Raw genomic sequence first — 26,397 nt, 5'->3', positions numbered from 1 at the left:
ACGAATGTTTTCACTTTGTTTTTGTTTATTTAGTTAAATGTGTTGTCAAAAATGTTTTGAAATAAATCAAATTAGTAATTGAAGTTATTACCTGTGATTGTTTTAGTTTCATGCTTTAACGTCGTCTTCTCTTCTTCTTTTAACATATTCATTATATGAAATAACATCACATTTTACATATTTATCTTATTTTATATACAAATTTACCAAATACCATGTATAAAAAGCTTGCCCTAGTTTTCACTCCCCCTCTTCATCTACACAAATTTGTTGCACACTCTTCCTCCAAAATTGTTGTCGTCCCCTCGCCATAACTCGATCTAATCACCTTGGATCACCATGACCCTCCCTCTTCCCTATCGCCCTAACCCTTCAATTCCACCAAACCAATCATGCTACATGCATTGTGCAAGTTAAATCTAACACAATCATAAAAAAAAAAAAAAAAAAAGTTCAAACTCCTTTTTTGGGCCATGACAATTTCATTTTTTGAGTGGCATATTTTGTATGATATATAGTTTGTTAATAATTGTTTATAATCTTTTGGGTTTCCAATAAATTATATATTTCTTTTGTATGCACATTTTTTGCAACCCATTAAGACCAAGTGATTTGTTTTGTAATAGGAACGCGTGACCTTCAAATCACAATAAAATAAAAAGAACTTTACCATTACGTCAAGATCCATTATTAATCAAACAACGATGAAATTTGACGAGGCCAAAAGAAGACAGGCAGGGAAAGAGATGGGGGGTTGTAGAGAATCTTGATTGATTCTTTACGATCAGACTTTGGGCCATTGCCAAACCATTATTAGTGGGAGAAGAAAAATAAAGACAACGATCCAGAGAGAGAGAGAATTTAATTAAAAAAATAAAAATAAAATAGTGAACTTAAAAACTTCATATGTATCACTTTCGTTGGGAAAAACAAATTATTATTATTATATTTAGAAAGAAAAAGAAAATAGAGTTGGAGAGGAAGTTGTCCACAAGCTTCCAAATGCAATCAATCGTCATATATTCTAATCTTTGAATATGTTTTGACTGCAGAGGGGTCAACAAATCCTTTCTTTCTTGCTATTTGTGGAGTTGAATGGAATATATATTCAACATAATTAATGACCCAAACCCAACCACCACTTTTGACTTTCTAAACAACGGAACCTTCACGGAAGGACCCCTTCCTTGATTTATGGCCATATTCTGAATTTACACTTCTAGCCCTTGGCCTCTTGAATTTTGTCTAAAAATAGACCCAAAAAAAAAGTAGTAGTAAATATATCAAATAACAGGGGCCACGACGAAAAGATCCAGACGCCAGAGCATGTTCCAGAGTTTAATTTGATTTTAGGACTAACCAACCAAACATTTACAGCAAGCCACCTCAACTATTCCAATATTACAAAAGCCTCCCCTTCTTCTTCTTCTTCTTCTTCTACCTTTTTCTTCTATTTTTTTTTTTTTATAACGTTGACTCGAACACAAAATCCACCATGCCGCCGGCCACGTTCTCCGGAGCGGCGCCGTGGGAGTGACGGTGCTCTCCCTCGTATGTCACGATCAGCATCGCCGGATCATCGGTCGCCCTCTCCACGTGCTTCCTCGCCGGACAGCCTCTCACGCTACTGCACTTGTAGTACCCCCTGAACATATCCACAAGTCAAATCAAATTCAATCAGATCACGAAATCATCAGATCAATTGATCGGTGATCGGTGAAGGCTATGGTATTTACCGTGGGTATGGTGACCCCTTGATCGGCTTTTGGCCGTACTTCCTCCAAGAGTACTCGTCCGGCGGAATATCAGCGACCTTCGAGCTTATCGCCGGGACTCTGATCACTTTCTTCACCCGAGATTTCCTGAAAATCAATACGAATGGACGGATATGAATATGAACATGAATACGAATACCTTATTCGCAGAGGCCATTAAAGTAATTAAAAGACATTCATCGGCCTGCGAGTCTATGCTATCCTGAGCCGGATGGGTTTGCGGCCACAGTGGAAAAAGTCGAAAATAGGTCTGAATGATTGTGATTTTTTAAATAATATAATAATATATTCTAAAGAAAGACAGGAGAGACAGCCACGCAGGTTCACTCGTCGTTTTCAAAGCGCGCTTTGGTCAAACAAAGTTGGTTGCGGTTTCCAGGAAAATGCTTCACGCTAAAATGCGCCGGGAGTGGAGAAAATACGCACCTTTTCTTGTGGCAGTGACAGCGGCCGGAGCCAGAAAGCTTGCCGGAGACGTTGTCGGAGTTATCGTGCTCGTGGCACCTCTTCCGGTAGGAAGAGTTCGAGAGCGGCGGCTTACCGGCGGAAGAAGCCGGCGCCGGCGCAGGGGACAAGAAGAGCGACGATCCTTGTTTCCCGTTGGAAACGCTTCCATCGGCCGTGATCGATGACATGAACGAGGAGTTTGTCGACGACATCGGCGGGGATATGCTGAAGGTCTCCTTCGTGAACTGACTCGGCAAGACCACCACCTCGCTGCCTTTGGGGCTCGGATTCATCAGATTCGGCTTGGTGAAGTCAAGAGTCAGCGTTTGCGGTTGCGGCTGCGACTGCGCAAAGCTCGCCGGAGCCTGTGCGGGCGGTGCCGTTGCGAGGGTCTGGATCTGAGACTGAGACGTAGCCGAAGTCGAAGACGAGGAAGGACAAGTCGGTCCGCGGCGGAATCGAGCGTGGCCGGTCCGGTTCAACACGGGGACGACCTTCTTGAACTTGGAGACGGTGAAATCGGTGAGTTCTCTGCAATCCAACTGATGATTAGAACTAGAAGTAAACTGCGGTTGGGTGTGGTGAGAGCGTTGAGACATAATACGAATTAGATGCTCCATGCTCTTCAACCCAGCCGAAGCCGCCTCTTGTATCGCCATCTGCTCCTCCATCTTCCCGAACCCCATCATCTCCACCGCCATCGAAACTCCCTTTTTAAGATGTATCTATGATTAATCTAGAGAGCGAGAGAGAGAGATAGATTTGTGTGGAAAAATCAGGCGGCCATGGAAGGAAGGAAGGGATGGGAGCTGGTGTGAAGCTTTGGAGAGAGGGGGTCAAGGGATTATAAAGGGAGGATGGGCGACCGGGGAACCTGGTGAGTCAAAGGATGGAACGGGGATCGGACGGCTGAGAAGAAATCTGGGGGGAGTGGGAGTGGAAATGGTGATGATGGTGGGTCCCAAACGCGAAAATCAATCAATATATTCATAGGGAGGCACAGGAACTAGTAAAGTAATAGCAATAGTAGTGGGGGGTGGGGTGTGTTTGGTCAATGGGTTTGAAATTCATGTTTATGTGATCAGATCAGTGGATCACCTCATCATAAATCATGATCTATGATCTATGATCTGTCTGTCATCAGAATCAATCCGATGGTCATAAACAGACAAAAATCATTGGCTGTCTGTCTCGTTTGGTCAAGCCCACTTCTCCCCCTCTTATTGATATTTTCTTTTATTTTTTTCCCCCATCATCTATTCTTCTTTAAGTTTCCATCCATCATGCAGTTGTTGATTACATAATTAGTTTTTAATAATCTTTCGATTAGTCACACATAACAATAATAATTATTTAATTTTAAAAATGTGATTCTTCTTTGACATATATAACTTTAGAGTTTTATAAACCAACGTAATGGGGTGTGTGTAAGCATCTTTAAGACCAATAATCCACCGAATAGTGGGCTATTAAGATAACAAGATTCCTAAGATTTAGAAAGCATTGACTTTGTGAGAGGGGGGGGGGGGGGGGGGGGGGGGCGTGTTATTGCTGCTGCTGCTGCTGGGACCAAAGAGATATTAATTAGGTTGAAATTAGAGATAAAATTAAGGGGGCGAGTGGGGGGATGGTAGTGGAATCATGTGGAAGAATCCGCCCCTTTTTTGCTTCAAAAATATCATTTTAACTTTTAATTAATTGTGATTTTTTTTATTATTATTATATTCATATATATAATATGTTATAATAATGCATAAATAAATATTATTTATGATGATAAAGTGTGTGAATAGTATTTTCGTCGTTGTCATTAGGGAATCCAATGAGTTTTCCTGACGTGTTAATATTTTATTAAATATTAATTACAAAACACCTTTAAATTTAATTTATAGAGAAATCGTCAATTTTCATAGATCTGAATATTACTGTTGATCGACTTGTTTAAATTTAACTCTCTTCCATTTAGTTTGATTATTATAATTGTATTCTTTAAGCTTAATTAAGTGTTAATATGAGTGATTTTTTTTTAAAAAAAAAATTACATTAATATAAACTTTAATATGTTAAAGTGATTTGAGTTTTAAACTATAAAATTTGACCAAATTTATATTTTTATATTTTTTTGTGTAATTAATTAATTTTTTTATTATTTTAATTACACTCCTTATTCTAATTTTTAAATCAATTTAATTTATGTTCTTTGTCATTTTTTTGTGTGGCAAATTAAATTTTTTGTTACTTCAATTACACTCATAAACTTATATTTTTGAATCAATTTAACTCATGTACTTTTATGTCAAAGTATAAAGGTTAAATTAATTCAAAAGTACATGTTAAAAAATATATTCGAAATAATAAAAAATTTAGATTATCATACGACAAAAGATCAAAGTATAAAAATTAAATGAACTTGAAAATACAAATTCAAGAGTGTAATCGAAAAAACGAACCATTCAAATGATTATAAAAATATAAGTTTTGCCATAAAATTTTGATATAATTTCCCCTTAGATAGGGTTCATTTTATAATTGAGTGAGAATGAATGAAGCAATTCAAATCTAAATTTTATATAAAGGATGCAGCTGGCTGCCTCACAAGTCGCATGGTTCAGTTTGTGCTAGTTTGAAAGGAAGAGCTTGAATCTGAAAGCAGAATGGGAAGAAGAAAATTTTGGACGCGGGAATGGACCGGACCAGGTGAATTTTACTAACTGACTGCCTTTATTCCTTTCTCTACGCATTAGAACCAGTCTTTGCTATCATTATTTTGACCCAAAACACTCAAATTTGACATTTTATAATCAATCATACATTATATTGATATCTGATATTAATACAAGTGTCAAACAACTTAGTGTTTAAATAGCATTTTCATATGGCCCCCACATCATATCCCACCCACCCACGTTAAACAAAAATATTGTGTATTAATGTGCTCTACATACTATTTTAAATTGGTTATTCATTTTTAAGGATTTCACTTAAATTTTATGTAATTTGAATTACTTTAAATATTTTAGATTTGAGGAGATTTGGTTTTTTAAACACGTACGTTCTAAAAATAGAGTATAATTTTAGATATTATTATTTTAGTAATGAAATTTTAATGGTGGTGGCGAGACTGTTCTGTTCTAGAAAGCTACCGAGTCAAATGGGAAAGAGTATTATTATTCTATTAAGCAAGTAGATGAGATTGCAACCTCCAAAGCAATTAAAATAAGATTAGAAAAAGTGAAGTTCAAACAAAGATTATTGCACAAGACAAGAAGAGTTGACTCTTGACAAAAATAATAATAATAATAATAAAGCACCATCTCCAAGGGATATGATTCTATTTAATTCCCCCTATATTTGCAATCCTACCCTTCCACTTGATTTGTCATTTGCCACACGTCACCATCATTTTTATTAGGGAAATACTGTGCTAGCAATAAATTTATAATAATTTTAGATAAAATTATTATAAATTTATATGGGTTAGGTCAATTTCTGAAGATTATTTATTAAATTTTTCTTGAGATGTAACATTTTTTCTCTTGATTATTCTCAAACAAAGTTTCTTATTTAATGAGAAAAATAAGGAAAGAGGAAGGAAAACTACACCCCTTGAAACGTTTGACTTTTTCCTTCAGGTTCTAGAACTGAGAAGACTTTATGAAAAATATTTGACATTTGACACTGTTACAGTAATTCAAATTTATTAAGGAATTAGACTAACGATTTTAGAATTTACAAACTCTACCTGGGTTTGGCAAACCCACCGGTCCCCTAACATTTCAAACATGGGGTAGACGAGCAGAGTGAGTCCACTTTATGAGCTGTCTTTGCTTAAACAAAGCAGCAGCAAATGGAAGATGGGATCGAAGTCATAAGACACACAAGTGCTGTTCTTCTTCTCTCTTTTATAAATTTCGATACCAGCCATCTGGGATCCGAAAGTCAAAACTCACAAGGGCTTCAGTTCCTTCACCCAGATTCCTCAGCCACCACTAACCATATATTCTATTCGGATTTGATTCTTCATATCTGTAATAAATAATCTGCCAAGAAAACAAAGAAAAAACACCCATGTGCGTAGAGATCATGTAGAAAGAGTATTGATGTTCAAATCCTTTGAACAGAGGTAGGCGAAAGAATTGACAAGTAGACCAAGCAATGGATAGAGATCTTCTTGATCTTGTTTGTCATGATGCATCAACATCCTAATCTTTTCATATCTCAACGTTATTCCCCACACCCCACACATGTATATGATTATGAACCTCCTAAGATACAAACACACACAAAAGCCTGCCCAGAACTCCGAAACCAAATACTATCTTAGTTTATCAATAACGAGGCAAGAAACTTGTGTGAATTTACATATGCTTGAAAGCCTGTGCAGTTCTGCTAGTTTCATTTCCGCCATACGCATACGCTTGAAAAGCGCACTAACACCATGTCTTAATCTTACATCCAGTTGAAAGGAGGATGGAACATGGAAACCTTCTATTTCAAGGATAATGTAATTGTGCAAGTAAATATAATGAAAGTGGCAGCTAAAGATTAGGAACAAATAGAGACAAAACAAAACAAAATGACTAAAACCCTGAGGGAAAGATGCTTCCTGATTGCCTCAGTGGGTTCCTAGAGCACCAGACCAATGTGATCCTATTTTTGGCAAATTCTGTTTGATGACTATCTCTCAGCACGCTAGCTCCATTCAGTCTTTCGTTCCAAATGCAGGTTATCCCTTACTAGTTTCCTTAGTGCGATTGTGCTTCAAGAAGGATGTTAGTGGCTGCATTCATGTCATTTCTGGCCTGCGTAAGTGCTTGCCTGGCAGAGTTCCGGTCAAAACCCATTGAAACCAGTGTGGCAATAGAATCCTCCGGTGGCTCGATGGTGGCAGACATGGAAGCTGGGTAATTTCCCTGAAGATGAGGAAAAACAATATAACAGTTGAAGGAACAGATGATTTATACGAGAAGTGAAAGTCTGTTAAAAGGCTGTTCTTGATTCCCCTACAAACTTTGTTTCCTTAGCGTAAAACGGGTGGTTTCAAAATTTTTACTGAGCATTACTTTTATCCAAAATTCTAATTAAGTGGCTTTGGAAAGAGTTTGGCATTTAATCATATAGAAAAAAGAAGGAAAACACATTATCTCCAGACTTACATCTCACTACTCCCTACGATCACATCACCAAGGTTCAACTAGATGAACGGGAACTACATGTAATTATCATAATCATGTCAGATCTACTTTCAAGTCATGCATATCTTGGCTGATTAAAACACAGCCCAACTGTGTCAGTCACCAAAAGACAATATTTAACAGTTGTTGAAGAAAGAATAAAACTAAATCTGTTATCTGATTCTAATAAGCTAAACAAGTTGCCCAAAACCAGTATTCCTGATAGATAGCCCTCAAATATCCCTCTTCATCTCCGAGATAAAACTAAAGGAATCTAATCACTTAGTTTGGCTCCAAAGTTTAGGGTGCTTCAAGCGAGAGGGTGGATTTGACACATACAAGAACTCCATCTCTATTTATTCACAAGCTGCCAGAACACATATCTGTAAAAGATTGGTCCCACCATAATGGAAATAACTACAATAAACAAAAGAATAAATCCAGGGAATATAGAGTGACATTCAATATTAGAGATGCTCATTTGACATTTTTCTAGTTGAACCTAATCACTTTAATATGATTGAGAAACCTATGTATCATTCTTGCATACTAACGTGTTCAGTCTTCTGGGTTTGCAAGTCTTCCTAGCAAAAATAAAACAACCACATTAAAAAGAAGAATTAAATTATTGGATATGCATGGGAGCAATCTTCCCTATTTAGGTGCATTATAGTCATAACTTCAACATATTCATTTATGTCAAAGAATGTTCAACCCTCAATTTACAATCCAAATCTTCTCTTGGAAAGCCACCACAGCTTTTCCTGTTAAATTATAATTGTGGCAATTTGCTCTAAATGAGAATACATAAAAGCTGTATGAAGCCTGCTGACAAGAATGGCCATCCTCGATGTAACCTATTTATATTGCAATGAAGATGGCAAAAAGCACACTATAGATATAAACGACAACAACATATCCAGCCTTTATCCCACTATGTGAAGTCGGCTACATGAATTCTAGGCTTCCATGTATTTCTGTCCACACTATAGATATCAATGTAGAAATTTTAAATTTCTTTATTTTGAACAGTAGTATGTATTGAAACAATTTCATTACGAAATCCTGTGCCTCGAGCTATAGTTAATGAGACATTAGTGTGTTGACTCATGTATATCAAGTTCATCTACACATGGACCCCCCACCCCCCCAATGGTTATTCATGCAACCTAGTGCAAATCAGATGGACTGGACCCTCATTTGGTTGTCGACTCAACTCTCACTCTCATGCTCTCCTCCTCTCTGTATATTTCTTGCAGTAGGAATATACAGAAGAGTATATGCTTTGGTTTGGGTGTTTGTGCTTTGGTGTGATTGTTGGTATCCAGATTGTGGCCTTGGCGGTTACTGTGTTGGGTTCTCTGTTCTCCCCATTGTTGGTAGCGTTGGTTTCCCTTCTGACCGAGCTTATTCCCTCACTATTAAGCCTATGATCTCTATAAACCTTATATCAACCATATCGTAACCTAACCCCAGTTAGGCCCATCATCGAGATCTGGATGCTCCTCACTATGCGTAGCCTGTCTACCATTTTTTTCCAAATGTTCTGGTTTCTGGGTTTAGATCCATGGAATTTTCCTTCTGTTCTGTCATCTTCTTGACATGTCAAATCTTTGAATGCCCTTATTGGTTCACTGGTATGACGAATCCAGCCAACAAAGTGGCCGGAACCCTACCACTAGCCATTGCAATCCCCAAAAACCTTCATATATCCCAAGAAAGCTCAAATCTAAAGAAAAATCCAATACTTGAGTCATCGTAGCAGCGTAGCCATATGTTTTGAGAGATTTCAACCTTTTTTTGTTGCAAGAAACACATCTCTGTTTGGTTACAAGGACAAACTACCCTAACCCTGGATTAGACAACCCTATCCTAGAATAGGGCCTCATTGGGGATAGCCCCATCCCTGTCAGGAACTGGCCCCAATTTGGGCCATATAGCCCATCCACAAGTGAAATCAGCCCAAGCACAATTGGAGCAAGCAAAGATGCCTAAGCCCTGGCACAAGCCTAGTCTGAGCTTTCCAAGCCAACCAATCCTTGGAGACATGGGTCAGCCTAGTGGGTTTGGGCTTGACCTAAGCCCACTCGAGCTTTGACCATGTGGTTAGTACATCAAGCCCACACCAAAGCCTGAATTGACTCAAACCCAGACCCAATATGTGTTGGCCTGACCCATTGAACCAGTTCGACTCACTAAGTCAGCCTAAGTTGACTTAGATTAGATGATCCATCAACTGGGTAAACTCAGCTGACCAGGTTGACTGAGCTGACCCGTTCACCTGGCCGACCCAGTCCGTTGGTTGCTAACCATTGACCGATAGCATCAGCAAGGTGATGTCATCTTGATGACATCACCTTGCTGCTGTCAACAATGATGACAGAAACTGTCCAATGTGTTTATTGAGATACATTCACCTCCTTTTCTACATTGGTTTGTCTGTTTTTGTAACAGAATCTGTCAACAATAATGTGTTTACAAGGACAAACTACCCTAACCCTGGATTAGACAACCCTATCCTAGAATAGGGCCTCACTGGGGATAGCCCCATCCCTGTCAGGAACTGGCCCCAATTTGGACCATATAGCCCATCCGCAAGTGAAATCAGTCCAAGCACAATTGGAGCAAGCAAAGATGCCCAAGCCTTGGCCTAAGCCCTGGCACAAGCCTAGTCTGAGCTTTCCAAGCCAACCAATCCTTGGAGACATGGGTCAGCCTAGTGGGTTTGGGCTTGACCTAAGCCCACTTGAGCTTTGACCATATGGCTAGTACATCAAGCCCACACCAAAGCCTGAATTGACTCAAACCCAGACCCAATATGTGTTGGCCCGACCCATTGAACCAGTTGGACTCACTAAGTCAGCCTAAGTTGACTTAGATGATCCATCAACTGGGTAAACTCAGCTGACCGGGTTGACTGAGTTGACCCATTCACCTGGCTGACCCAACCCGTTGGTTGCTAACCATTGACCAATAACATCAGCAAGGTGATGTCATCTTGATGACATCATCATGCTGCTGTCAACAATGATGACAGAAACTGTCCAGTGTGTTTATTGAGATATATTCATCTCCTTTTCTACATTTGTTTGTCTGTTTTTGTAACATGTGGCATACAGTTAAGAGTGATAGATTAGTATAGTTACGATTAATTTAGTCAACATAATGCATGTTAAGAGTACGGACTGATACAGTTATATGTAGCCAGACACCCAGTGAGAGGCTCAGCTATTCAGCTCTTCCAACTAGCATTATAAGTGGATGGTTTATGTTATGATGAGTTCTCTACATGTACTCTTTTATTGCATGTTCGTGCGTTCTATCTATTATTGTCCTGTAACTGCCATGTCATTAACTGTCAAAAACTTGGTTTATATTGCATATGCAAACTTATTTTATAACTCTAGTGAGACGGGTCTGTCACCTTGATGATGGTATCTTGACATAATTTACTACATTGAGATATAGACGTTGAGGCTTATTTATGCGTGCAATGTGATTAATGCATGACATGGTGCTTTACTGTGGATCCCTGTTTTTACATTATTAACTTGAGATCGGCATGCTTATTTGGAAGTAGGATTGGTAGGACACTGATCTTAACGACAGATTTGTAGTGGTGCATCACCATCACCCTAAGTTAGCACCTTAGCAGAGAGTTGCTAACCCATGTGGGGGCTACACGCGTGGCTTATGGTTATACGTAGTCAATTGAAGGACATTGATACTCAGGCTTGTGCCTACCAGATATGGTATGGATTACTATCTAGTGGTCTACTCCCATGGTTTTCATACTTGTTTTCCCACACCTATGTATTGCATTAACTGGTATCTTCTGATTCTATCCTTGATCATCAAATTTTATTTTGTTACATTAAACTCTATTTTATTGCATCCCATATCTCCTTTCTCAAGCATCTTTGATCATCAAATTTTATTTTGTTACATTAAACTCTATATTATTGCATCCCATATCTCCTTTCTCAAGCATCATAGCGTACTCTATCTACTTATTGTGTACATGTGACTCACACCATGTACCTTGTTTTCTTTTCCAAATCCTTTTTTTATATTTGTCAGGTGCTGAGTAGTTGAATGTTTGGCATGATCCTGCTCCTTCATCCAGTATTCTGTATGCACGCTTCTGGGATGTGCATATGTTAGGGCACATACACTAAAATATTTTGTATATTGATCCCACACATTTTTACATATTGATTAGTATTTTCCTCTTTACTTTAAAATGATGGCACATATATATGATGACAGGAATTGTCCATCCAAAGATGATGTAGTCCTTTGATACCTTTAAATGATATACATACATGAGATATATTTAGACCTGAGCATTGTGCACAAAGTTGTACAAGAGATGATGATAGAATAGATTTATCACCCTACCCATGTTATGGCATAATTATAGCTATGGTTAAGCCTTCTACTTATTCATCACATGATGCCAAGAGGCATCCTTACAGGTTTACTCTGGTCATCTTTCTAATGAGATCATATTCCACAATAAAACCTAAAGTAGGCTTTTCAATCCCGGTATGAGCCCCACACCTGCCTCAAGGTCAGCACTGGTCACAACTCCCATATCCTGTCGAGACACTTCATCCCTCAAATCACACACGCTCGCGCACGTATATCAATGGTCCCAATTTAAACATGCCCCCACCGCACAAGGGAGTTGCAGGATTATTGGGGGAAGGAAAACACATGCAGGGAAGCTATGGGTTGTTTAGTTGTGGAAAATGATTTCTAGTTTTCTATCTCCAATTTTCTATAAATCTCTAATTTTTCATTTTGCATAAAAATATGAAAAATGGGTTCAAATGTTAGAAATACCAGAAACTAATTTTCAATCTAGAAAATTGGAACATACATTCAAGAGAGAGAGAGAGAGAGAGAGATTTTTTAATCTCTTTTGTGTAACTTGTATTAGAGAAGGAGATGGAGATTATTTGGAGAAATCTTTGGAAAACCGCATTTCCCAAATCTCCAAATTAGTATGGAACGCTTAGAAAACTCATTTTCAGAGTTTTCCAAGTTCAGTTCAATTTTGGAAAATGGCATTTCCAGATCTTCATTTTCTATTTGGAAAATTTTTGTATTTGAATAAGTTTTCTAATTTTCCGTTTTTTGTGGAGTAATTTTTCAGAAAACTAGGGCTGTTTCCAACAAAACAGCCCCTAAAGTATTGTAACTCTTTGTGTACAATTATTCTCTCACTTTTCTTGCAGATCCTCTTATATTATTCAACTCAAAGGAAGCTAATATATATATATATATATATATAAATTTGCAAATACAGCATAAGCAAGCAGAAAATATACTTACCTCCACTTGGAGGCCAGGGTAGGATGGTATGGTTCCCAGAACATTTCTACCTGGTCCCGTGGATAATGTGCTCCCCGTGGAAGGCCAAAACCGAGAAAAGAATGAGGCAAAGAACTCTGGGAACTGAAAACAAGGAGCATAATTTGCATAATTATGTGACTTAATAGTACACAAACACAGTATTCTGATATTTCAGAATGTCAGTTTAAAGGGCTCAAGCGATGTCAACCTAGGGAAGTAGGATTGGGGAGTTAAGAATGCATATAGGAAACAAGACATTTGAGAGAGATAACATGACAAAACCTTAAGCCTGCGGATGTGGAGAAAGTTTAAACGATACAAGGATCCAGCAAGGATGCCACATATTCCTGGCAAAATAGATCTTTTCCAGGATGACAAAAGGAGCTGCAAATACAAACTCAAATCAAGATGAAGGAAAACAATAGCATCAGAGGGTGGAGTGATGCAAATAAATCTTATAATGTATTCTGAATTAGCTCATATACTAGATAATTGCTGCAGTAGAAATCTAGTTACCTGAAAACCAGCTAAATATACGAAAGACTTGTCTGAGAAACGGATGCCAAATACACGGAACCGCGTTGAAACCGGAATGTCAAGATAAAAAGGTACAAAGGAAGAAAATATAACACCATATGGACCTGATGTTAGTATATTCAAGGCTGGATCTGCAATATCAAACAACAGCCATTAAGTTGAGTTTTATCGAGAAAGGAAGCATATTTTTCACTTAAACAAGTACTGCAGCAAAACCACCTAGTACAGACAGAAATCATTTTACAAATTAATAACAAGTTAAACAGACTCAAGAAGCGGGAGAATGGGAAAAGGTGTAACAGGTATGGGTGCTGATGCTCTATAACCTTAAGGATCAATTTTTTCACATAGCTTCCCCTATATATCTTCATTCTTTCTATATGCTTACAAGTTGAATAGTCCTAGAATGACAAGTACTCACAAAAATAGGTGCATTGCATTTGGGTCATCTATCACTTCTGAATGGTACTGTAATAATGAGTCAATCACAAGTAGTGCAAAGTCTCATAACAAATGTCCAAAATTTGCAGTTAACAGGAATTCTCAGCTTTGGGCTGGTTTTGATTTAGTAAAAGACTAAAAGTCAAGTTCAGAATCTTGGCCGATGTTCTGTCTGCATGAGATATCAATACTGGTAAGACATGTTACACACGTCCAAATGTCTTCTCAAAACTTTTTTTTTTTTTTAATTTCTTAGAACAAGACACTCATTGGAGACATGGATTCCATTATTCGAAGCACATAAAACAAATTACAGCTGTGAAGAAATAACTTAGAAACCCATGATAAAATAAAAACTATGTCTATTTCTGCCCAGCAACCTTCCTCCTTTTATAATTTTTAATCATACTGATTTTTATCCAGCACTTTAACTGATCACAGGTAGAACTTACAAGATAGCTATTTAAAACTTCTGTTCACACTTATTTTCCGATATAGTATAACAAAGAAAATGATATCAACTATTCTGAATGGTAAATCACAGGCTTAGTTGTAATGTCAAAATTAAAGAACCTATTTTTATTTTCACAGACGCATAATATATAAATTTAGTTGTTGTACTCCAGCCCACATTTCATGGTCTTTTCTAAAAAATGTCATGTACATGTCATATTGTATGCGTATGTGCTTCTTAGGACCAGCCTATTACCAAGGAACAATTGGTAAAAAAAAAAAAATCATCAAATCGTCAGCCTCATTCCTGCTTGGTGGGTTGGTTACGTAAAAATATTTGGACGGATGTGGGTAAAGAAGCTAGTCCAAAATCAAAATCAAAATCAAAATCAAAACCAAAACCAAAACCAAAATCAAAATCAAAAACAAAATCAAATTCAAAGTCAAGGCCAAAAACAAAATCAAATCCAAAGTCAAGGCCAAAAACAAAATCATAGATTAAGGATTGGGTCATGGAACATAGGAACATTAACAGGCAAAGCTATGGAAGTGGTGGATGTGATGATTAGAAGAAAAATTAATATTATGTGTCTTCAAGAGACGAGATGGGTAGGGAAAAAAGTAAAAACTTTATCAGAAGCTGGATATAAAATATGGTACACAGGAACTGATCGAGCGAAAAATGGAGTGGGGATTATTATGGATAAAACCTTAATAGATGAGGTAGTGGATGTAAAGAGAATAGGGGATAGGATTATTATGGTGAAGATTAGTCTAGGAAGAATGACTATGAATATCTTTAGTACATATGCACCACAAGCGGGGTTAGGTGATGAGATAAAAGCAAAATTCTGGGAGGACCTAGAGGGACTCATACAAATGATACCAAGAGGAGAGAAAATGATTATAGGAGGTGACTTAAATGGGCACGTGGGTAGAGACGGAAATGGATATAGAGAGGTACACGGAGGGTATGGATTCGGGGAAATTAATAATGAGGGTAAATCTATCCTAGATTTTACTATGGCATATGGGCTCATTATAACCAATACTAGGTTCAAAAAACGGGACGAATACTTAATCACATATAAAAATATCACCTCAAGCACCCAAATAGATTACTTCCTCATGAGACAAGAGGATCGGTTATGTTGTAGGAATTGTAAGGTGATACCGAGAGAGTGTTTGACTACTCAACATAAATTTCTAGTACTTGACGTCCAAGTAAGAAATTGGAAGAGAAAAAATCACATAAAACAAAATCCAAGAATCAGGTGGTGGAATTTAAAAGGGGAGAAACAACTAATCTTCAAAGAAAAATTAAGGGGTAGAAGGGAATGGAATGGAGAAAGACAGACAAACCAAATGTGGAAAGAAATAGCTAATGCTCTGAGAAGCACGGCAAAGGTAGTCATTGGAGAGACAAATGGTAGAGCCCCTAACCTTAAGGAGTCTTGGTGGTGGAATGAAGAGGTACAATTGAAAATTAAAAATAAGAAAACTTGCTATAAGGCGGTATATCAATGCAACAATGAAGAAAACCAAAAAAATTATAAAGAAGCAAAAAAGGCAGCAAAAAGAGCTGTTAGTGAAGCAAGGTCAAAAGCATATGAGAATCTATATAAACGACTTGATACAAAAGATGGAGAAAGGGATATATATAAATTAGCTAAAGCAAGCGAAAGAAAAACACGGGATTTAAATCAAGTGAAATGCATAAAAGATGACAATCAAAATGTTTTAGTAAATGAGGGAGCGATTAAGGAGAGATGGAATAAGTATTTCACAAAATTATTCAATGATGGTGGTGACACAAGAGTTAGGTTGGGATATCTTAGTAACTCCGAAGGGAATGTGAGCTACACATTCTATCGACGCATAAGTTCAAATGAAATAAGGCAAGCATTAAAAAAGATGAAAAATCATAAGGCAGTGGGACCAGATAATATATTAATAGAAGCATGGAAATGCATGGGAGAAGAGGGCATCTCCTGGCTAACGCAACTATTTAATGCTATCTTTAAATCAAAAAAGATGCCAGATGAATGGAGGAAGAGTACTTTGATTCCTATATACAAGAACAAAGGAGATGTTCAAAACTGTGAAAATTATAGAGGAATTAAGTTAATGAGCCATACCATGAAACTCTGGGAGAGAGTAATAGAGCAGAGGCTCAGAAAGGAAACAAAGGTGTCAGAAAATCAGTTTGGTTTCATGTCTGGTAGGTCAACAATGGAAGCTATATATTTATTGAGGCGTCTAATGGAAAGGTATCGAGATCATCAGAAGGACCTACATATGGTGTTTATATATCTAGAAAAGGCCTATGATAAGGTCCCTAGAGAAGTATTATGGAGGGTTTTAGAGAAGAAATGAATCAAAATAGCCTATATACAAGCCCTTAAGGACATGTATCATGGTGTAGAGACAAGGGTCAGAACATGCGGAGGGGATACTGAACCATTTACAACTACAATAGGACTGCATCAAGGTTCTGCACTAAGTCCATACTTATTTGCCCTAGTAATGGATGAACTCACTAAAGATATTCAGACAGATGTGTCATGGTGTATGCTATTTGCAGACGACATAGTGTTGGTGGATGAAACAAAAGAATGAGTGAACACTAAGCTTGAGTTGTGGAGAAACAATTTAGAATCTAAGGGATTTAAATTAAGTAGAAAGAAAACAGAATATATGGAATGCAAATTTAATAAAGATGCAAGAGTGGATGATGTTATAATAAAATTAGAAGATCAAATCTTACAAAGAAAAGACCATTTTCGATATTTGGGATCAGTGATTCAAAAAGATAGAGAAATCCACGAGGATGTCGCACATAGAATTAAGGCAGGTTGGCTAAAATGGAGAAATGCATCGGGGGTGTTATGTGATGGTAAAATCCCATTAAAATTGAAAGGAAAATTTTATAAGACAGCTATAAGACTAGTCTTGCTGTATGGCTCAGAATGTTGGGCAGTCAAATACCAGCATGAGCAAAAGACGAGTGTAGCGGAGATAAGGATGTTAAGATGGATGTGCGGACATACAAGAAAAGATAAAATTAGAAATGAAGTTATTCGTAATAAGGTAGGAGTAGTGCCAATCGAGGAAAAGATGAGAGAGACTAGACTAAGATGGTTTAGTCATGTGAGAAGGAGACTAAAAGACGCTCATGTGAGGAGAGTTTATGAAATGGAACAATTAGTCACAAAAAGAGGTAGAGGTAGACCCAAGAAGACTTTGGGAGAGACATTAAAATTTGATATGAAATATATGGATCTAAATGAGGATATGACAAAAGACAGAAATACATGGAAATCTAGAATTCATGTAGTCGACCCCACATAGTGGAATAAAGGCTGGATATGTTGTTGTTATTGTTGTACTATTCCATGTAATATTTAAAAGTTTCCCACCAAGTTCCATTGGTTTTTGTTTTAACTCTATTGCTACATTCCACCCACTCTCCTGCAGGTATATTTATTAGTTTTCTTCTCACATCACAAATCTTATTTTCAATAGGCACCATTCTAACCTTACTGCATAAAATCTTGTTTTTAATTCTATCTTTTTTTGTATGGCTAAACATTCACTATGACATCCTTATCTTATTTGCGCTCATATTTTATGCATGCAATGATGCAAATATTTAACTTCAACATTCTATGCCATATAATAAAGCTATTCTTATATTTGTTGGATAAAAATTCATTTTTAGCTTGAAAAGGATTTTAAGATCACCTAAAATGGTACAAGCACTTCTTCACTTTAACTAATCCTGTGTAAGTTCTATGAGTAAAATCCTCAATAATCTCTCTTTCTTTTTGAACAAATGATCCAAGATATCTAAACTGATGTTTTCTAGGGATATCTTGTTTTACAAGCCCCACTATCCCCACTTTCTATTTTTACTAAGCTTACATGCACATACACCTGCACAACTTGAAGCCTTTACATTCTATATATTCAATTTTCAAGTAGGCCTCAGCAGCCACTTGTGGTTACTGCACAGTTTACATAATTAAGCTGTACAACAAAGGGCCTAGTTTTTCACCTGACTATTTGATATTATCAAAATCAATAGAAATATTATCCAAGTCCACAAGTATTCTTGAAACTCCATTCACCTAGGGCCCAGCAGCTACTTGGGGTTTACTTCACCTAATTAAGCCATGCACAAATGACCCAGCTTGCCACTTCACAATCCTACAGTATCAAAGTCCTGAGGTTCATAAAAATTCTTTAAAAATCATTCAACTTGGGCTCAACAGCTACTTCAGGCAACTTTAACTAATTAACTGTGCAACAGAAGGCCTAGTTTGCTAATTCCCAAGTGAACCAAATGTGTCTAATGATGTGTCAAAATTTGTGCAACAAAAGTGTATATGTTCAAGCCAGTTTGTAGAGAGGGTGCCAAAATACAGGTGCCAATTTACACCTAGCAGCAACCAGAGATGATGCGCAACAAGAATAGGCAAAATAAATTGCTCATGCAAGGACAGATTTTACTTTTTAGCAATGTGGCAAAAGAATATATGCCTATCAGCGGTTGACAGATCATTACTGTTTACACAGTCTTTTTGCTCCATTAATGATCAACAAATGCTCAGGTCAGGGGTCAACTAATCTATTCGGCAGACAAGAAAATTTCCGACTCTTTTTACCCAGTGTGTCATGCTCTGGGCCCCTACATTGCAACCTGCTCTATTCCAAAATCTATAGCTTGCAATTGGCTCTATTCCAAAATCTATAGCTTGCAACTTTGTCAATGTTCAAAAATCTGTTACTTGTGATGCCAGTAAAATGTGGAGGCATGCATAGCCAGAGCTCGAGGTAGTAGACCATCATTAAGAGCCAGCTATCTATTTGGTCTGTACATCTCAAGCTTCAAACTCACCATCCACGATAACTCTGCACCAAAAGTACTCCATATAGTTTATTTCATATCAATCTGAAGCAGAGGTTATGTTCACAAAGTTTTCATTTCAAGTAGTTTTCAGAACTTGAACATGATTTTTCAAATCAAACTTGTATCAAAGAACTTTATATTTGATGATATCCAATCTCCAGCAAAATTGGGATTGCTCAAGAAATTTTGTCAATCTTCTATGGATTTAATGGGGGGGTTAACCTTGTACAGGCCAAGCAAAATACTTTGACATGATAGGTACAAGGAGTGCGACCCCTAAATTACTATTAGCAGATGCGACTGGAATAAATGAGAAAATAGATTATTAAAAGCAAAAATAGCAAAACTGTGATTGATCAAGCATTTAGAATTTATTTCTTCCAAAGACTCAGCTTGAAAGACCAAAATTGTTAGAGAAGTCAGTGGCAGTAATGATCTAAAGTGCTGGTTAACAGCATATTTCAGGGAGGAAAACGAGCCAAGTGACTATACAAATAGAGCTCATGAGGGTCAACTGCTAAGGAATATCCATATGCATACCTAGAAGACCTATAGGAAATTTAAAGGAAAAAAAAAAGAAAAAAAAAGAAGCCCCTGTACATGGGAACTAAGGGCCTGTTCTCTTTCCCGTTTTCAGGCCATTTTCTGTTTTCAATTTTTGAAAACACTGAAAACGTGTTCTCTTTATTATTTTCATTATTTTCAAAAACGCGTTTTCGAAAACAACTAAAAATTTTGTTAAGGAAACCCAAAACAACATTTGAAAACAAACCCAAAACAATTTTTGAAAATACACTGAAAACAACAAAACAAGTGCAAAACGCAAAAAACAACCCCCCCCCCCCCCCGCACAGACCCACTCCTCTCTCTCTCACTCCTATCTTCTCTCCATTCTCCTCTCCTCTTCTGGCCATCAACAACCACCGCCACCGCAGTCAACCTTCAACTCCACCACCACCGCAACCAGCGTCGCCCACCACCATCGCGACTAGCACCCCCCACCGCAACCACCGTCGTCAACTTGGCCCCCCATAGCCACCGCCACCACGACCAACGCCCCCCACCGCCAACGCCACTAGTACCCCCCACCGCGACCAGCGCCATCCACCGCCACCGCGACCTACGCCTCCCACAGAAAACCCTAGATGAAGAAGATGGGTTGCGGCTCCCTGATTTGATTTTTTTTTAGATTATTTGATTTTTTTATTTTTTTTATTTATTAAACTAAATATGTGATATGTTTTGTTTGTATTAATTTTTTTAAATGATATTTCTAAGGTTGTTGATTTTTTTGTTTTATTTTATTTGAATTTTATTTTATAGTTTAAAGTATTTGAATCAAATTTATAATTTATTAATAAATATTTATTATTTATTTTAAATTAAATTTATTAAATAAAATATCATAATAACAAAAAAGAAACCATTTTTAAAATTTCAAAGTAAACGCATTTTTTAGTTTTCTGTTTTGAGAAATAATTTTTCAGAATGACAAAAAGAACGCATTTTCAAAAATTTCAAAACAGACACTGAAAACACAAAAATCAAAATGAATTCAAAACTCAAAACACAAAACTGAAAAACAAAGAGAACACCACCTAAATTTTTCTGTTGGGCATTTAGTCAAATGGTAGAGCCAAATGTGAATTCCAAATTAGCAAAATATTAAAAAACATAAAGCAAACTAATCATAAATTGTTTTTCTTGGAGTTCACAGAAAACTGCATCCTTCTCTTTCTCAAAGCTGACTTGATTTCCCGAGGAAAATTAATTAAGTTTCCAGTGTCAATTTAAAAGATGGCATCTCACTTGCATTTATTAGATCACTCTCAGATTAAGACAGTGAGAAAATTGATGGTGCCTCCAAGGGTGAGCCAACAGCAAATGAGAAGTAAATCTTTAGTTCAATTTTAATGATTATATGTTTTTTACCCTAGAACCCATCCATCCATTCTTTCAAACTATTAGGAAAGGTTCAAAAAATTTGGATCATCATCTAGTCTGACCTAAATGGTTGGCCTATCTTTGGCCAGTTGATATTGCAGATGGTAGCTACAATCAAAAGGTTTATCAGGGAAGCCAAACCTAAGCATAAAGCTTCCCACTTCATAGTCACAATCGTCTAAGAAAGTATGGCTTCGTAGCTGACCTGCTAAGCTAAATTCGACTTCAACCTCAATAATCTAGCCTGGTTGGATTCACCCTCATAGGGGTGGATAGAGCTTCAATATGGAACAAAGAAAAATAAGCAAACAATTGCAGTAAAACCTCTATCATTTGACATTCCCTTCAGATGGATATATACTTCTCTGAATAAGTTGCACAGCATGAAAATGTTTAAAAGGAAGAAAGAGAATACAAGTTTTACCAATGCCCAGATAGAATTACAAACAAGAAGCAAATAAAAGATCAGTAAAAGGCCTCAAAGTTATTAGAAACTAAAAACAGAATGATGATGAACATTGATACCTTTAAGCAATGCTAATGCAGGGGCCTCAAAAAGTAAAGATACAACAATCGAGAACAGCACAAACACCTGCACAACGGGAAGCCGGTATCAGAATGTAGAATTACATGTCAAAGCACAAGAGTTTTGAATAAGTAACAGTTAATTGCCATCTTTCTTGTTCTTCTTCCTCTCCTTCTTCAAGTTTATGGCAGAAATATAAATCAACAAATATTAACAGATGCCAGTCATTCACTAAAATCAATCAAGATGTCATCCAATATTTTTATTGGAAAATGTAATAACATAAATCTCAGATAAAGAGAATAATTAGTTTAGAAAATATAAACAGCAGCCAGATAAAGTGATTAAAGAAATTAAGAACAGAATTAATTTGTACACATAAAACAATTGTGTGTGTAAGAAAATAAGAACCCATGATGAATTGATAACATAAAATAACTGGGTAAGAAATTAAGAACATACAACATATTCATAAACAGAAAAAAAGAAGAAGAAAAGAAAAACTTATATTTCTTGCACCAATGTTTTGTCTGGAAGCCAAACAAAGTTTCACTTGATTCCCCTACCAAATAAAATGCCCCCACCTTGGCTTGAAAAAAGAAATTCTCTGGTTGCATACCAACTGCTAAAATAGAAATGACAATTTTGAGGCATCCTATAAATTCTTTCTAAAAATAAACAATACCATCCACCACCATCCATTATGCTCATAAAGTCGATAATGATGTATAAATAAAAAAATAAACTAAGAAATAGCTAATGATTAGTTTTGAATTGAATTGATCTATAATCACTTACTGAGTATTTATTTGAACCTATCTGCCTTTCAAATATCCGAAAGTAATACAGAAGATATAGTCCAAACACCAGTTCAGGTGTCGATGAAAAGGCAAAAATTGATACAATTAACTTCCAGAGTCTAAGCTTCCCAAACATATCCTGTAATTAAGAAGAAAAACAGTATATGAGCATATTTCCAAAGTGTAACCACAAAAGAAAAACTTAGATAATATCATTGGAATAACCATGGTAACCATGCCATACATGAGTATTGAAGCAATCAAGAAATAACACGAGATTCTCCTCAAGCTTTCATCAAACGAGGAATAAAATAAGAGATGCAGAAATTACTAATAACTCATGGTGCAACCTCTTTATATATCCTATTTAAAACATTGTTAATATTTGCTTATAATTTCAACAATAAGTAAATATAAGAAAAACCATCAGTAGCCAGTCTATAAATCAAACATGTAGCAAAGATGTCCACACACATACATTGCTTAACAATTTCTACATAATACCTCTCACTCACTTCTTTAAGCACCAATATCAATAACAAAATGTCAGCTAAAAATCAGAAACTGTGGCAAATTTTATCTCCATGATCACATGCACAAACATGTTTTTATTTGCAGCAACCTCCAGCAAGTCCATATACAGCTTATACTGCGGTCTTACTATAATAGTAACTCTGCCAACTGCCAATCCAACCAAAAACCTAAAGCAATTTTTACAAACTATAAAAGGGCATCCCCATGCAGGGGGCTCCCTGCTTTGTGAGGCTTGGGGATGTGAAAGCATAGCAGGCTTCTTATTGTATCTTTAATGTTATGTTGCTATGTTGGGTTGCTGCTATTGTTGTTTTACTATAGTTAGGCAGTTATAAGGTGCCCAGGTTATAAGGTGCCTTCTATAAGATAGCTGCTATATAAATAGCAACGTCTCTTCTCTGTTGAGATAGATTTTGTGTAATACTTTGTTCATTGATTTAGTAAAATTCCTGAGAGGTATTTCTTCTTCTTCTTCCTCTCGTGTTCTCTATTTGTGCCCTAGGGTTTTGTTACATGGTATCAGAGTCGTAACTCTATCTCAATGGCATTCAATTCAGATCGTAGTCCTTCCTCCTCATCACCTCACACCTCCTCTTTCTCTCTAGCCTCGCAATCAGACTTTTCTACGGTGGCTAAGGCATTTAGCTTTATTCCGATAAAGCTCGATTCAAGCAACTACATTTTCTGGAAAGCACAGATTATTGCGACTCTCTATGCCTTTGATTTGGTGTCTTTTCTCAATAAATCACCACCTCCACCAAAGTACCTGTTAGATCCAACAACTAGTGAAACTGCCACTGGATCTTCAATCAATCCAGAGTACCTGAATTGGATCAGATCAGACCAATTGCTGCTTGGATTATTGTTCTCCACTATTGATAAAGAGGTTCTAGTGCAGGTGATTCACATTGAATCATCTGCCGAGATATGGATTTCTTTAGAAAGCCTTTACTCACATCAAACAATTGCTAAATCATTTCAGTTAAAGCAACAACTACAGTCCATAAAGAAAAATTCCTTGTCTGTGAATGATTACATTCTAAGGATTAAAACGATAGGTCATTCTCTAGCAACTATTGGAAAGCCTCTAAATGATAAGCAATTGTTGCTTGCTATTTTAAATGGTCTTGATCATGACTATGTGACAGTAGTGAGTCTGATTACATACCAAATGAATGAAATTGACTTAGAGAAGGTGCAATATCTGTTATTAATGCATGAATAGAGACTTAACATCCAAGAATTTGTCATCACTTTCAACTAATTTTGACTCGACTATGTCTCCTTCAATGACTGTAAATGTGGCTTCACACTCATCACGAAATAGTGATTTTGTTAACGATAGAGGTGGTTATATGTCACGAGGAGGTAGTTATGTCAATAAAGGAGGACAAGACCAAGGTAGAGCTTCCAATAGAAAAATATACTGTCAATTGTGTGGTAAACCACAGCACTTTGCTAAAAAATGCAATCATCAGTTTGATAGGAATTTTCAGAGAACTTCTAATCAAGGATTTTGACGGTTTAACAATGGTGTTTAGATAGACTCTAAAGCATATATGGCTGCTCTTAGTGATTCTTATGGAGTCTACATGAATGAGATAGGATCGGTCTAAGGTGCTCACTATAGTCATTTTCCTCAGCAACTTGATAACCTATCTCAACCTTCTTCTTTGTCAGATTCTCATGGTTTGTTGACTCTGGAGCAACAAATCACATTACATCCAACCTCAACAATCTTTCCCTTCATGCTTCCTATAATGGTGGAGACAAAGTGGCCATAGGAAATGGTAATACTCTAATGGTAAGACTCTAATCTTTCCCTTCATGCTTCTTATCTCTAATGTTGGTTATGGCAAATTATATACTCAAATACAACCTGCTTCTATTATTTCATTGCCTAATATGTTTCATGTACCTAGTATGAAGAAGAATTTGATTAATGTATCACAACTTACTCATGATTACAATGTTGTTGCTGAATTTCATGCTACTTCTTGTTTGATTAAGGACAAGGATTCCAGGCATGCACTACTTCGGGGACACCTTAAAGATGGGCTATATTGATTGCTTCCAGCATTTGGTCATGCTGCGTATAGCACTCCAGCCCACTCCAACAAGTCTTTGCTGTCTAGTAATACTGTTTTTCCTTTGAATAAATGTAATAGACAAAGCTCATTCAATCATGAATTGTCTCACGGTGCAAATGTAGCCCAATGTAATAATGTTTGTCAATAATGGCATGCCAAATTAGGGCATCCATCTTCTAGTGTATTGAGATCAGTATTGAATAAAATTCATATTCCTTTTTCGCAATCTGATCTTTCCTTTTGTGATTCATGTAAACTTGGTAAATTGCATCAGCCTCCTTTTACTGATTGTGAAATCAAATCTACTAGACCATTGGAATTGGTGTATTCTAATTTGTGGGGTCTTTCACCTGTTTTGTCCATGGAAGGCCATCGATATTACATTATCTTCGTGGATGCATACACTAGGTATACCTGGCTATATCCTCTGAAACTTAAGTATGGTTCTCTATCTGTCTTTACCATTTTTCACAAATTTGTTGAGTTGCAGTATCAGACCAAACTTAGGACATTACAAACTGATAATGTGGGGGGGGGGGGGGGGGGGGGGGGGGGTGGAATTCAAGGCCTTTTTTCCCTACCTTCAAAGCCATGGCATACAACCTAGATTTACTTGTCCCTATACACACCAACAAAATGGTGTGACTGAAAGGAAATATAGATACATAGCAAAAATGGGTCTTACTCTATTAGCTCATGCTCATATACTATAAGCCTTCCAAACTGCTATGCATACAATCAATCTGTTACCAACCTCTCCCCTCAATTTTAATACACCTTTTGAATTGCTCTACCATAAACTACCAAATTACTTTTTGTTGCAACTATTTGGTTGTACTTGTTTTCCTTATCTTAGACCCTATAACAAGCACAAATTTGATTTTCATACTACCAAATGTATTTTCCTTGGACATAGCAACACTCAAGCCGATTATAAGTGTCTGCATCCACTAGGGAAGATATATGTTTCAAGACATGTTCAGTTCAATCCGAATGAATTCCCCTTTCCTAGTTTGTTCTCCTTCACCGCATTGTCGTCTTCTTCTAGGTCAGCTTCCAGTGGGGTGTTGTCATGAACCTAGGGCTTAACCTAGGATTAGTTTGTGAATCAGAAGAATCCGATTCAACTAAGGCCAAGAACAAAAGGAAATTAGAGGGGAATTTGAAAGAATGAGGGAGAGATTAGAAGAAGTGTTAGGAGGATTAGAAGAACAGAAGAGAAGAGATGAAGATCAAGGAAGGGGAGAGAATTTAGAGGATGAGAAAACAGATTCAATTCTTTAATTTCTGGATAATGAAACAAACCCAATACAACAACCTTATATAGGCATATTTGCCTTCTAACAACCTAGTACATGCTCTCATGTGCTTCTAACCACTTACTAAAATATCCCTAACAAATT

General features: G+C 36.9%; 2 protein-coding genes and 2 long non-coding RNA genes across 4 annotated transcripts in view; 2 read left to right on the top strand and 2 right to left on the bottom strand.

Moving 5' to 3' along the window:
• Positions 1-1,003: 1,003 nt before the first annotated feature.
• On the bottom strand, positions 1,004-3,051 carry LOC127812910 (probable WRKY transcription factor 11). Its single transcript, XM_052353485.1, has 3 exons — positions 2,202-3,051; positions 1,737-1,862; positions 1,004-1,645 (listed from the first exon to the last, which is right to left on the bottom strand). Exons 1-3 carry the CDS (start codon positions 2,921-2,923, stop codon positions 1,465-1,467), a joined length of 1,029 nt encoding a protein of 342 aa, XP_052209445.1. The 5' UTR covers positions 2,924-3,051; the 3' UTR covers positions 1,004-1,464.
• A 1,620-nt stretch (positions 3,052-4,671) lies between these two features.
• LOC127812917 (uncharacterized) lies at positions 4,672-25,211 on the top strand. The gene is made up of 3 exons (XR_008026014.1): positions 4,672-4,919; positions 24,585-24,708; positions 24,915-25,211. It is a non-coding gene; the product is annotated as an uncharacterized LOC127812917 (long non-coding RNA).
• LOC127812911 (rhomboid-like protein 20) overlaps positions 6,520-26,397 on the bottom strand; it is a 29,626-nt gene continuing 9,748 nt past the window's right edge. The window contains exons 3-8 of the mRNA XM_052353486.1: positions 22,369-22,509; positions 21,570-21,636; positions 13,274-13,425; positions 13,040-13,141; positions 12,737-12,859; positions 6,520-7,135 (exon numbers count right to left, since the gene is read on the bottom strand). Coding sequence (XP_052209446.1) covers positions 6,968-7,135; positions 12,737-12,859; positions 13,040-13,141; positions 13,274-13,425; positions 21,570-21,636; positions 22,369-22,509 — 753 coding nt within the window. The 3' untranslated portion in view covers positions 6,520-6,967. The remainder of the gene's footprint in view (positions 7,136-12,736; positions 12,860-13,039; positions 13,142-13,273; positions 13,426-21,569; positions 21,637-22,368; positions 22,510-26,397) is intronic.
• On the top strand, positions 7,131-11,800 carry LOC127812918 (uncharacterized). Its single transcript, XR_008026015.1, has 2 exons — positions 7,131-11,148; positions 11,477-11,800. It is a non-coding gene; the product is annotated as an uncharacterized LOC127812918 (long non-coding RNA).

Source organism: Diospyros lotus, chromosome 11, assembly GCF_014633365.1.
Source record: "Diospyros lotus cultivar Yz01 chromosome 11, ASM1463336v1, whole genome shotgun sequence".
NCBI classification, from domain to species: domain Eukaryota; kingdom Viridiplantae; phylum Streptophyta; class Magnoliopsida; order Ericales; family Ebenaceae; genus Diospyros; species Diospyros lotus.
The sequence above is the reverse complement of the archived record's forward strand: the minus strand, read 5'-3'. Positions and strand labels throughout refer to the sequence as shown.